Source organism: Anopheles ziemanni, chromosome 3 (genome assembly GCF_943734765.1).
Source record: "Anopheles ziemanni chromosome 3, idAnoZiCoDA_A2_x.2, whole genome shotgun sequence".
Taxonomy (NCBI): Eukaryota; Metazoa; Arthropoda; class Insecta; order Diptera; family Culicidae; genus Anopheles; species Anopheles ziemanni.
Window position 1 is genome coordinate 10564532 of NC_080706.1, and position 13228 is coordinate 10577759.

Sequence of the window (13228 nt, forward strand, 5' to 3'; positions counted from 1 at the left end):
GTTTCAATGCAAGCATTAATATAAAAGAATAGTTCTAATGGAAAACCTTCCTCTTTTCAACGAAGTAAAGGGTACCATAAATCAATCGAAACAGTAGATATTTCAATTGGAATCTGATGTTTCGGCTTTTTCCCGGAAAGTAACTCGTTTGCCTTGTCTTCGGACCAGCTAATGCTCCGAGACTGCCAATTAAAAGCCACTGTCCTCGGAGGAGCACATTAGACTTGCTCTCCTTCCCTGCATGCTTTGCTTAAAATATAGCTAGTTTACTATGTGGTCTTTCTCATCCCCTCCACACACACATACCCACATACGAGGACAGTTTCTCCATCTCGAATGTCTGTTGCTCTTCAGCCGAGTCACGTTCGCAAGCGTCGGCCCAAGATTGATGAGCCATCTATTAGAATTAGATCATGATTTAATGGAATATGAGATATCCATCCATCTTCCAAGCCCAACGTCTACGACGGCTCGGTCGTGCCCTTTTGCGTGATGGCTCTCCTCTTTGCGAACCATTTCCGAACCAGCCTCTCGCTTCCCCGCTAGCTCCTCCCTGACGACGGCTTCGAGTGGGATTAGCGAGCACCATTTATCTCCTCAACCCATTCCATTCCGGCGGGTGCTCTGGGGAATGGCATCCGGAGTGCAGCTTCCGGAGTCGGGCGAACTTGGATCCGAAGTGAAAGTGAACCACGGGCAGGCTCATTAATGACATGTGGTCGGCGGGCACGCTGCTGGTGTTTGTGCCGCCGAAGTTGTGGAAAGTTAACCGATGCCAAGCTCAAGAAGAAATAGGCCTTTGAATTTAAGGAAGTCAGTCTTTAATCTGTTTGTAGTACTTTTGGAAGAAATAGAAAATCAAAAACGTACCATGAAATACCAAGAAGTCGATTAATCCATTTCTCCATTTTAATATTTCCAAGATTCCAGCGACAAAGTACACTTCATCACAAACTTTTTCGTCATCACAACTCTTTTTCCCATTAGCTTCCCCCACCCGGAGGGAAAACTTTACTAAGTTAAAAAGCTACTGAAACAAATTGAGGCACAAAATGGACCAACGAAAAAAGCTCTCCCAGGAGAACTTACTTGCCTAGAACTGTCTTCGTTCGTGAAACCGCACAAACCACATCGTTTTAATGTCTCGAAAGCGGTCATTAAGTTAGAACGCTTTGCGACGCTGCGAAGAGTGCTGGCCAGCGACCGAAATTCATCCCCGGCATCATCGGTCGAAGGTATCGATCGACCGTTTCGTTCGACTTTCCATTTCCCGACGACGACCTGGAGGGTGGAGAAAAACCAGCAGCAGGGCAGGGAAATGGCAAGGTCCTTCCGGGATGCTCCGGGGTCGTTGCAAAACCACACAACATTATTCACATGATTTCATTTAAAGGTCAATTAGGGGGACCATTATTTAAAGGACCTCTCGGGGTGGGTGTTTCCCTCAAAAACTCCACCCCTCCCATCGTCGACTTCTGGTGTCGTTCGGCTTGTCGCATTTGTCGGTGTCATCGGTGTGTCGGCCGGTGGTCGACCGATCGAAGTGTGCAGTTAGTTTGTCGTAGAGATCCATTTTCTAACGCTCTCCCAAGGGGTGGGCGATTTTTTCCCCTTTTTTACCCTTTTTCCTATCACACTTCAACCCTGCCCTCGCCTTGTGAAAACGATTTTCATTTTCCTCTCGCTACCGGACTGTGTAACTTGGGTTGGCCGAGCGTGGCAGGAGCGAACCACTTGAACCTTGAAGCTGCCCTTCACGCCACGTTGGGATGAGGAAAAAAACGCCGGCTAGTGGTTTTAAGTGATGCAAAAAGGACGGCTCTAACGATAGCATATCGCCCACTTAACTAGGGGCTTTCAAGAGGCTGTTGAATGGGTGGGAGAGGCGGCTGTGACGTGCAACATTAGAGGGCAAAAGTGGGCGCTCGAACTTTGGCGTGCATCATCTCTGTTGGCGGTAGTTAAGGGTCCGATGTTTTACAACATCGCTCAAGTTCAAGATTTTTCTTTCAGCGTGGAAGTTTGGTTTGCCGGGAAAAATATGCTCGAAACGTGCGGGGAACGCGTTTCATTTCCCTTTCTCTCCGATTCTCTCCCTGCTTTATGTCGCTGTGTGCAGTGTGAATTGAAACCCGTTCATGAGCGTTGCATTTCATGATCAAAAAGACGCTCGGTGGTGAGTTGATGATGGGTATGTTTCTGACGGATTCTTCATTGGTGAACTAAATTACAGGACACGCCTCATGTTGGTCGTCGTTACCAGTGTTTCATAAAATTTTGTAAATTACCTAACGATATTTGAAAAAAAAGGTAACAAAACCAGCCAGCATCGTTAGAAAATGGAACGCACACATACACAAACACACACATCGCTCACCACAGCGGGTGGAAATCAAATTTTCCCCGAAACCGACGGACCAACTTTCCCGGCGGGCAGGATGGGGTTCGGCCGGTTGATGCGACTTTTCCGCCCCCGGAGGTGGATGATTTTACGAGCAAACTCACTCAATTATTCATAATTCGGTAGAAACTTTTCCCCTATCCTATCCGTCCACCGTAGGATGTCTCGGTCGCAAAAAGCCCTACAAGCCGGTCGCTAGCACGGTCATGTGTGTATGTGCGTTCCGGTGTTCGGAGAAACAAATCTCCTGTCATGGTGAAAGGAAGTGGCTGAAGGTGCTCAAATATGCCGTACGCAGTTTACTGATTCTTGTCAGAGTTTGAAATTTTTTCCAAAAGAACTAAGCGAAGAATGAAGATGTTGCTCCGGACGGAGAACAACACATCCTTTTCTATGGAGTACAACATCATGAGGGATATTTATGACGAGCCTGTTATTTCGGAAAAATACTCACCTTGGCCAGACTGAGACCATTTAGACAGGGGTTTGGCATTTTATTTTATATTCACCAGTTTAGAATGCCTCTAAAATGCATTGATGCGTCGTGGCATAATTTTGCTTCCGAATCTAACTTTCAAATTTGTGTTTAATTAATTTCCAGAACTGCCCGACAAGGGCCCCACGCTGTGGACGGAACATACACGCTACGAGCCGGGAGATGTCCTACGGGCGAACTGCACCTCGGAACCGTCGAGACCGAAGGCGGACCTGACGCTGACGCTGAACAACATGGTGGTAAGTACGGGCTTGCATTCAGTCCTGTGGTCGCGGATTCTAATGGAGCGAAAGAAGGGGGAGGGAATAAGTTTAATTTTAATAAAAGTTTGACTTTTCGACATCCGCCCGGCCCTAGCTGCTGGTTAGTTTCATTTGCAAAACAATTAGTTCTAAAAATCGGGGTTTCAGCGGGTTTGTTGCGCTGCGATTTCACGACAGCGCTTGCAACTGCAATGCCGAAAAAGGTCAGCTGGTTTGGTTTCGGCACCGTTCGGTTGGAAATGCGTTTCGGCAGCGTTCAGTTCATTTGGCACCGCGAAACACCCTGTTTCCATTCCGGGAAGGCGAAGGTGTTTCGGAATAGAGTTTTGCCATTTGGTGACGGCTTGATGGAGTGAGCACAATCGTGTGTCCCGTTTAATTAAAATACGCCAGTCGGTGAGTGATGGGGCTCGAAAGGTGGCTTACGGAACGAAAGCGAAAAAGGCTAGCGTTTTCGTCTGAGAACAGTTCTCGGCAAGATGTTTATGCACGGCATAGATTTGCAAGTCAAAATGTGTTCCGGGATGTCGGGGTTTCCATGAATATAAGCGTAGAGATGTTCTTGACGAAATCAGCTAAAACTGTGTTAGAGTTTATTTATTTGATTGTCATCTTGTTCCCCGGCAGGTTAATTTCGCGTTTCAAGTAAATATGATTTATTTCATACTCAAAAATGCGTCACATTTGCTTGCACTCCAAGGAAACACTCAAATGCAATGAAGGAAGCCAAAGTAATTATTCAAAAGTGTGCTACGCTAGCCATTTATTGGCTTCAGTGGCTCGAATTAACTTTCCACCGGCTCGACCACAGTGTTACAGAACTTTCAGGAAAATCTCCAACCAACATCGCCCTGGCGAAACTCCTGCCGCAGATTTGCTGATTTTCTGTCGGGAAGGTAAATTTTACGAAACTCAGAATGGCTTTCCTCCGTCGCCATTTCTGAGAAGAAGGACTTTCAATGGCCCTAACCGTCTTGGGTAAACACCACATTCTACACAACAATTAAATGAAGTGCACAATGCAAATTATGTCTTTCGGAAGCATACCGGCAGAAGGTCCGGTAGTTTAGCCGGTTTCTTGCCTGTTTTCAGACGAGGACGGGCTGCTTTTAAGGGCTCAGTGGAAGAAGCGAAACGGTGAGCATTTATTTCCACCTCACTACCCCGATCCCCCATATGCTTGTTGTTAACATCTCGCACAAGATGCAAGACGCTTGGAAAGCACGACGACACATCGCCGGAATAAGTTGTGCAGGCTCGAGACAGAAGTGTTCACATTCGCAAGTGGAAAACTTTGTCGAATTTCCACTTTCATTTCCACCGGTGCACTTGGTTCCGCGTCTTGCCGATGCACTGTTGGTTTGCGGTGAACCCTAGGCCTAAGGAGGGCGTTAGCAGGAGCAGGTTTGAGCTATCAATTAATTGATTTGCATTGTGGAACTTAATTGTGAAATTCAAGAAACACATTAACATTATGTAACATACAAATTTGAAGTTTTGATTAGAAATCACTTTGATATCTTAGAAAATAACAACAAAATTTAAATTACAATTTTTGATTGGGGAGCAAATCATAAAGGAGGTGTTTTTTGGCATGTTTAATGATAGAATCATGAAAGACCATGCGCCTCCATCACTTCAGCTTTTGTATGCTCAATAGACCAAGGGTAGATACTGTTGATGGTTTGACTTTTACTTTCAATCAGTTGATCTGTGCTGCCAAAGCCTCTCGTCTCCCTCAATATGATCCCATTCAGGATGCAATGGTTGGATCCAATTAAGCCGTTAAAGCGTGACTCCAATTTCACACCATCGATAGCGATCGAGTTACATCGCGAAGGGAAAGGCATAATACCAACGTTACCCACGATTAGCGCATCATGAGTGCATCGAAAGACTCGTAGCCGGAAACTGAAATCGTACCGAAACATCCTCGAACGCTTAGGTATCGTTCCCGGAGAAAGAACATCAGGAAGCTGTTGTTTTTTTCCCGTGCGAGGCGAGATTGGAGGCTATTGTCCTGGCGCACCGGAGGCTTTGGGACAATCGCACTCCCACACACAGCGTAGCCCGGATTTTGGCGTGTGCCTGTGTCACACAATGTCCGATTGTTCATAACCAATGCGATACGGCCGTACTCCGGCAGCATTCGGAACCGTTTTCGGTATCTGCGGCGCACGGAACACTATTGTTGCCGCATTCCGGTCAACAAACACGAGCGAAACGAGGTACGCCCGAGGTGCGGGTTCTCTGCCAGAAGTGGAACCAACGACCGCCACACCGTAAGCCGGGAAAGGCGGGAAGTTTTTGTTTCGCACCCTCACACTTCCTCGGGAGGTACTACGGATGCGGGGCGAGGTTAGGCGGGGCTAATGGCATCGGTATGCCGGAGCGTTCGGAACACGGAGCGGATATTTCGGAATTTAATTAGCTATCTCGAGTCGAAGGCGGGCGGACTATCGTACGGTTGTCCGCAGTGGATCGTCCTGGCGCTAGCTTCCCGAAAGACCGACGAGGACGAGGACTAAGTGGACGCTCTTGCGACCGGCAGCTACTTCGACTCCTGATGCTGGCCACTTGTGCTTGGGCAGTAGGATGCGCTTCGGCTTGTACATTGTGGCAGTAAATTAAAAGTCATTAACAGGAAAATGGGAATTGTTGCAATGCAGCCCTCCCTGCCGTCCGTGAAGCGGGATCGTATCGAGCGCACGGATTGCGATTGTGGTCGACGATAGTTGGCCGTATCATGACCAAACGGTAGCCCGATAGTGCCCGCTCCTAGGGCTCGCCCTTAAACGACTGGAGAAAATTAATTTGATCGACGAAAAACCCGGTAACCCGGAACGGCGTTCCAGTAGTTTCCAATAATTGAACCTGTTTAAACCATTGTTTTCTCAACGTTGCTTCAGGACGCGGTTGGACGCTTGCTGAAGGTAGGAAACCAAGGCGGAAAACGTTTCTTTAATTACAATTTTACCGTCATACTTGCCATGTATATTTGCTTTTTCCTCTTTTAGGGGTAACTAATTTGACTAGAATAAACGTTTTCCAATCAAATAACATGAACAAATCCATTTATGTATTAATGTTCGGCTAAATTAAAGCTCTTCGGAAACCTTATACACTGATACAATTCCATTCTTGTTTAAATATTGAAAGTCAAGCTTTGCTTTAGTGCGTATTTAAATCAAGCGAAATCAGCCCGGCGACGGCGAAGATTAAACGGCGAAGATTATCGTTGAAGTTAGAATGATCTCAAACCTAACATGCCTTCCTTCAAACCTTCAACAGAGATTGACATATCATTAAAATATATGTAATGAGCAAGTTTAAATCCACTTCACAACAATGTTATAATTAAACTGTTTTTGCGAATGCAAACAGTGAGTGATTGATAGTATATCCTCGTCATTGTCGTTGTCATTGTCCGGAAAGATACGTAAGGAATACATGAAGCGAGCGAGTTACGATTCCCCATTGTTACATTTGATGTGATATCAGTATTAATTAGTAAGTGGGAAAAATATAATGCAGCTCGTTTATGGTACAAAACCATATCGAATTGAATCGCATTCCATAATAATTATCATTAAAACATAATGTACCTTCCAGCAATTCGAGAAATTCGCCATTTTTTCAACTTTCATTCATCATTGACAATGGTTGCTGACATTCCGAATAGTTGAAAACGGTAAAATAAATCCTATGAAATATATTTTAAATACAAAAATTGCCACAGCGTTTTGCTTTGGCTGAAACTGTAGGTATTTCCAATTCTTGCTAAGTACTTGGCATTAATAACGAAAACGTATTTTTCTCATATCCCCCGTTCAGGTATAGTTTCTCCATTCGATACGTTAACAAACCTTGCAGAATTGCCGTAGATGTTAGACCCAGGTAGGGTACACTACCTAGAAGCTTCCCTACCGCAACCATAAACCACATCGAACAAACAGAGACGAACACATTCGATGCACATGTGCATTCAAATCAAAGCCGGACGAGCTGCCCGTAACTTTCCGCTCCGTTTGCGAAAGTTGGGCTCCGGGCCTTAACCATGCCGACGTTGGTTTGTGTAGATTTCGGTTCGGTTGTGCATCAAATTGCTTCAATATGTTTCAATTAAATTCAAACTTATTCTCACCACAGTTTTGGACTGGCACGGTTGCCGCATCGATCGAACCGTGGCGTTGTTCGATGGGACCAGAGTTTTCCACCGGGCAAACCGGGCGCAATGGATCCGACATGTATTCAACCGGCTCCGGCGTTTCCGTTGGGGCGGAACGGGGAGGGAAATGGGACAGGGAACCGACCAATCGAACCGAGATTGCAGCGAAGAACTTTCCGCCGGATGGCACATGGGGAAAACGCTCACGAGCTTTTCCGCTCGCTCGTTAACTGATAAATCATCACGGTGCAATGTGGAAGAAACAAAAAACGAACTCGAACCCGGTCGTCGAATCTTTGGCCGGAAAAACTAGCACATGCAGCGATGGTAAAGTTTTTAGCAACACTTTGTCCCCAGGACGAGCGAGTTGGATTTTCCTTTCCATGCGAAAGTAGCGATTTTCCCCTCAACATAGTGTCCCCGGTCGCGACAACGACGGATCTACCAATCAAGGATAAGGAGAGAGAAACGGCGGAGGGTAAGGGACGATCATTCACCGAGCAGTGGGTCGCTCGTCCGCAGTCGCTTTGGAGCGCGTTTGTTTGGACAAAATTCAATAAAACCCCGAGGGAATATTAATGGCAAGGCTCAAAACACTCGCTTTCCATTTCCCACTCGTCACACTACGCTGGCGCATTTTCCGACCGCTCAACCACTCTTGATTCGATTCCCTGCCCTCCGTTCCCCGGCAACGATGAGTTACCGGGCTGGAATTGCTGATTTCGCTGCAAAACGGTTGGTGGAAACACTCGTGGGTTAGGATTTAGGAGCGAGTTTTTCCAAACTTTTTTCCTCGATCAATGGCTCGGTTCCAGCGGCCGCTAGGAGTGCTGGTCTTCGTGATCCGCACAAGGAAGCGCGGGAAAACCCGGTGGCTGCCAGCCACCTAGCGTTGGCTAGAGGTCAAAATTGAAAATTAACGACCGGAAGTAATTTGAAAAGTTCAATATTGGCACAACGGTCGGGAAGCGCGGGCTCGCGTGGGAAAAACGGTGGGAAAAGGTGAGTGAACAGCATGTGCGGGGGTTTTGAAATGGCGCGAGCGACGAGGAGGGTTGATCTAGCTGTTAGCATTCCGAAAAGCTTAATTTTAAACGATTAGACCCCGCAAACAGTTTGAGAAATTCTCGTCGTTTGATTTTTAGTGCATTGCAAAGAAGGTATCGCATAGTTTTTGTTAGAATAGTTGTTATGCTATTTAATTAAAAAAAAGCATTTTGTTTACAACATGCCAAAAATAGCATCGCAAACTCGCTATTATTTACATAAAAGCACTTTCTAATAACATTTGTAGCGATTTTAGCGAACTTTTTTTCTTTGAAAAGTCGTTCCTATCTTCCTTGTCCTCTTAAATAAAATGATAGGAATACCATAATTATTGTCTTTGAAAAATCATTATGATTTACCTCAATACTATCACTTGAAGCAAGAAAATTGAGAAGGTTCATTGGTGCGAAAATCACCATCAATACGCTTCGCTGGCGTTTTGTTTTTGAGATATACAGCCAACGAAATACAGCAAGGTAAAAATGATGATAAAATAATGCCATAGAAATACCTCACAATGCGTTCAGCGTAGAAATCAAAAGCAGAAATGAAATGCAGCGATAAAATTTGCTGAAGCGTTCAATTTGCACGATGTTGAAATCTTTCTGTTGTTTTCTATCTACTCTTGTCGGCACTTAACTCTGTGGTGGGTTTTTTGACGTAAGTGCCCTCTTTCATGCGATACTTTTTAGCGTAACGTTAGCAGTTACAATAATTCTCATTATAGCAAGTTCGGTACAGTTGTTGGCGTTACAAGCAGAGGACTGAAAGTGTACGAAACGCCGGTTTGCCTCTCGCAAAAGTCACTTTGCGGTGCAGTGCAGTCCTGCCTTCCTTCGTCTCCTGCTGTCGGTGGAGAAATGCTGTGATTTATTTTCAATCGCTTCCGGTCGTGCGGTTCCGGGCGCACCCTGGCGTGCAGGACTGCCTCCTGGGAGTTGCATTACAGTGTCACCTAATGGACGCAATAAATAAGGTTGGACCCCGCCCCTCAAGGGGGTGCCTCAAGTGGGCTTTCTTGTGCACTCTCTAAACTTCCTTATCAACTCAACCGAAGTGCCGGTCATCGGAGGACGGAGCAAAAAGATCCGGATGCGTTTGCACTTGACAACAAACGACCAACAACAATTGCAACTATTTCATGACAATAATGGAACAAATTGTTCGTTTAAGTATTTTTTCCTGTGTAGTGGAAAGAGACTCGCTTTGTTTCTCTTGCTTTCCAGTCGATGAATTTATTTCGACATTCTTAATTAACAGAAAAGTTTTGACAACAAAAATTTGTCGCCGAGCTTTGTGCAATGGGTTTTTGCTTGGTAAACCACACGAATAAACATTGCCTGAGCTTTACGGCAAATACATGCACTAAACACAAACTGTAAAGTTATTAAAGTCCCCGCATTTGCCTTCCAATCAACCTTCGACAGCTCGGCTCCTCAAAAGTTCGTAAATGGCAATCGCAGCCCCAGGACGGAGATACTTCACCCACTCCTTGAGGATGCCGTCGATGGGTGAGCACTATTTTCTCGATGGCTACCGGCGGCGGAAAACTTTCCAATCCCGCTGTCGGTAGACCGTGTTTTAAAGGTTCACCGCAAACAAAAGTCGGGTTTTCGAAAATCGGGTGTGTCGCTTAAACTTTTTGGCTCTCTGCTCGAAACCGACCGGGGACAGTTTGCCGTTTCCGTTTCCGCTCGGCGCGATGTGTGGCTGTGGTGCACGAGCATATGTCCGGTGACGAGTCCCCTTCCCCCTCACACCCTCCGCTCCTAACGAGCCAGGCGATTCGTTTTAGTTATTCGTTGCCAATAAAATTTGATTAGCCCAGCAGCGCCATTGCTTGGCCCGGGCCGGAGATGTTGATCAAAAATCAACACGGGAAAATAGATTTAATTAGCAGATGCCTTACCTCGCCGGGACATGGTACGGAGCCCGGTTACGGAACCGTGCCCGGCTGCGGTGATGTCCGCAAAGATAGCTCGTTCCTTTGGTTATGCTAAGCGTTCTGCCTGCAAAGCGAAGACACGGAGGACGAGAATTCGGACGGCAAACGGTGCCGAAAATGGAAATTCGGCGCACCTTCGCCCAGAGCGCAGATTGCGAAAGACAAACTTTCGCCGTTTGCTGTCAACGAAAGTTCCGGTGACGTCGTCGTCGGCTACTGAGGGTTCCGTTACTTTACGATGGGCGAAGCAGAATGTAAATTGTTTCGTTTTCCATCCGAAAGCGCCGTGTCCGCTTATCGAAAGTTTGAGAGAACAGCCTGTTGCGGTTTTCTGGGAGGCGAACAGTAAAGGATGTATCAAATTAAAATCCATTCGAAAGCCGGTTAGAAATGGGTGGAAAACTACCGAGCGGACTGCAAATAGAGCTCTTTAGAACGAGTGTATATATTCAAAGATAGAACCTAACTTTCGAAATTGAAAACGATTACAAATTGTTAAATTTAAGAACTTCAACGAATTTGGTATGGAAAAGGAAGCATAACATAATGTCAAATCTGACAGATAAATGTGCTTTTTTCTTGTTTATAAGAAATATGCCATAATATGAATTATAAATCTTTTCAATTCAACTCATTAATTGGTTTCGTGTGAAAGTCTTCAAGGTGCTTGAAGTTTGTGCTCAAGTCTACCTGAGCTGCACTTAGACTAATATAAACTCTCTTTCTATAGATGAAAAGAACTCGGTTCGTATCGAATTCTCTCTTTCGAGTCCCATTTTAGACAACTTGTAACTTCACTTAGTTGCAATTGCACGAAAGATTCTCTCGCAACTTACGCCAGCATCTTAATTGAGCAGAATTACATTCCAAAAGCGTCGCGTATCATCAACTTGCGATGTTTCTTGAACAACCGAGGCTCCCTTTTTCGTGGACACTGAGGGTGAGTTTCACCTTTCGTAATGTTTTTTTTCGCGTTTTCTTTTCATCACACGCCTTGCATTTTTCCTACCCTGGCAACGACATCAAAGGAAATTCGCCTGCTCATGCGGCACGGTTTCAGAGGACGCTTCTGGCGTTTTCTAGTTCCACTGATCCGTATTCTTGCGAGGAATCGCTGTCTTTCTCTTCCATTGAGTGGACAACGGCCTTCTGCCTGTCTTCCCTCGTCTTCCTCGTAATTCCACTCCTTGTGCAACCTCTCGTCCGGGTTGGTGGAATCGTCGGCGAAAGTAATCAATATTTTAATTGGATGAAGATTTCTGAATATTAAAACTGTGAATTCCGATCCGAGGGTAACATTCACCAGCGGAGGTCGTTGTTGATGATGCGGAGGGTTTGCGGGCCGAACAAACCCGGGCAAATGATGGCGCAAGTCATTTCAAACTTTAGCTCCACCGTGACGGACCCTAACAAAAAAGGTGGTGGGTCTTGTGCAGTTCAATACGCAAGGTTGAAAAGTTCTTCACGCAACGCTTGAATTTCTCCAGCGAAAAGTGCAGGAAGTGGATTGCACAGAGGTATCGTGTGTAGGCGTCGTTTTTTCACCGCTCGGTTTGCTTTTATCCTAATTTCTCATCCCTCTATTCACCATTTTTCTTATGAACTTCTTCGATTTGGAATCCTAGCTTTTTTGTTGCTCCTGCTCCTTGATTCGATTAGTTCGAAATTATGAAGGCATACAAGCGGATGACGGAAGCGTCTCAAAGCAGTGGAGATGATTGGAAAGTTTCTCTTCTCTATCCCCGGGATTGGAATGGGAAGGAAAGGAGCACGCTAAGGAATGAAAGTGGGCGTTCAATTTGGACGATCCTTGAGCGAATGACCAAAGGAATCGCATTTCTTTTGGGTTCCTATTTTCCAGGAAGTTGATATGAAAAGACATAATATTCCTTCTAGAGTAGAAAATGTGGAAGTTCAATTCCGTCGGTTTTTTTTCCGCGGGTGTATTTTTATACTCGCGTTACCAGGCAATATGCTTTTAACATTTAAAGAGCATTAAAATAATCCAATACACATGGTAAAGTCGAACGCAATCCGAAACGAGCTCCGGAAGAAGTCCTTACTGTTTTATTTATTCTTCGTAAACTAAAACGATCTTCCTTACGAACCCGAATCATTATCGTTAGTGATCTTTCACTTTCTTCCGCCGGCAAGTTTAATGTGTTTAATGAAGACACAATGAGCCGTCACGTAGACACTTTCCGAAAGTTAATAACACTTTTGTCCTTCTCCACCTCCACGCCGTGTTTGCTTTCGTTTTATTTGACCATTGAAAAGTCGATGGAAGAACAACTACTGCAGCCCTTTTATTCGCTCAAACACCCATCTACCATTCGGTTTATCTTCATCTTCCTTTCAGCACGAATCGTTGGTACGTATCGTTCGGCAGCTCGGGAGCAACCCTCCTTGGTCAAACCACTTCGCCCAACCCTTTGCCGGGCCCGTGACCGGCCTTGAAATGTGAGAAAATTGTGATCAAATAGGCACTTGTCGTTTTCACTTCCGTTTCACCTTTTGCAAACCGATTCGCTTATTGTTCTTCTCGCACACCGTTTCAATTGTGCACACAAACACACAGGCTTCTACAGCACAGCGCCATGCTGCTTTCGCACTCACGGCTAAAAGGCACTCTTGGGCAGTTTGAGAGTAAAGCAAAGCAAAGAAAAAGGATCACCACGATTCCCCCGTCGGTGTGTAGTCTTTTTTCTTTACTTCTCTCGAAAAAACACTTAACAGCAAAATTAAAAGTTTATGGGAAAAATTTTAAATTGCTTCTTGGGTCAAGTATTTTTTTTTTTTACACACCAGGTAAGCTCTCGAAGCGGGACAGAAAAGCGAACCATCGAATGCTCGGGTTGCAGTGAGAGAAGGTGGAAGCTGGCCGCCCCACACGCTACTGGAGTTTCTC

At 45.4% G+C, this 13228-nt stretch overlaps 1 protein-coding gene across 1 annotated transcript in view; it reads left to right on the top strand.

The window, feature by feature from the left end:
* Positions 1-13228, top strand: part of LOC131284041 (uncharacterized) — a 106590-nt gene that overhangs the window by 68202 nt on the left and 25160 nt on the right. The window contains exons 4-5 of the mRNA XM_058312896.1: positions 3003-3136; positions 12680-12691. Of these exons, the coding sequence (XP_058168879.1) occupies positions 3003-3136; positions 12680-12691 (146 nt within the window). The remainder of the gene's footprint in view (positions 1-3002; positions 3137-12679; positions 12692-13228) is intronic.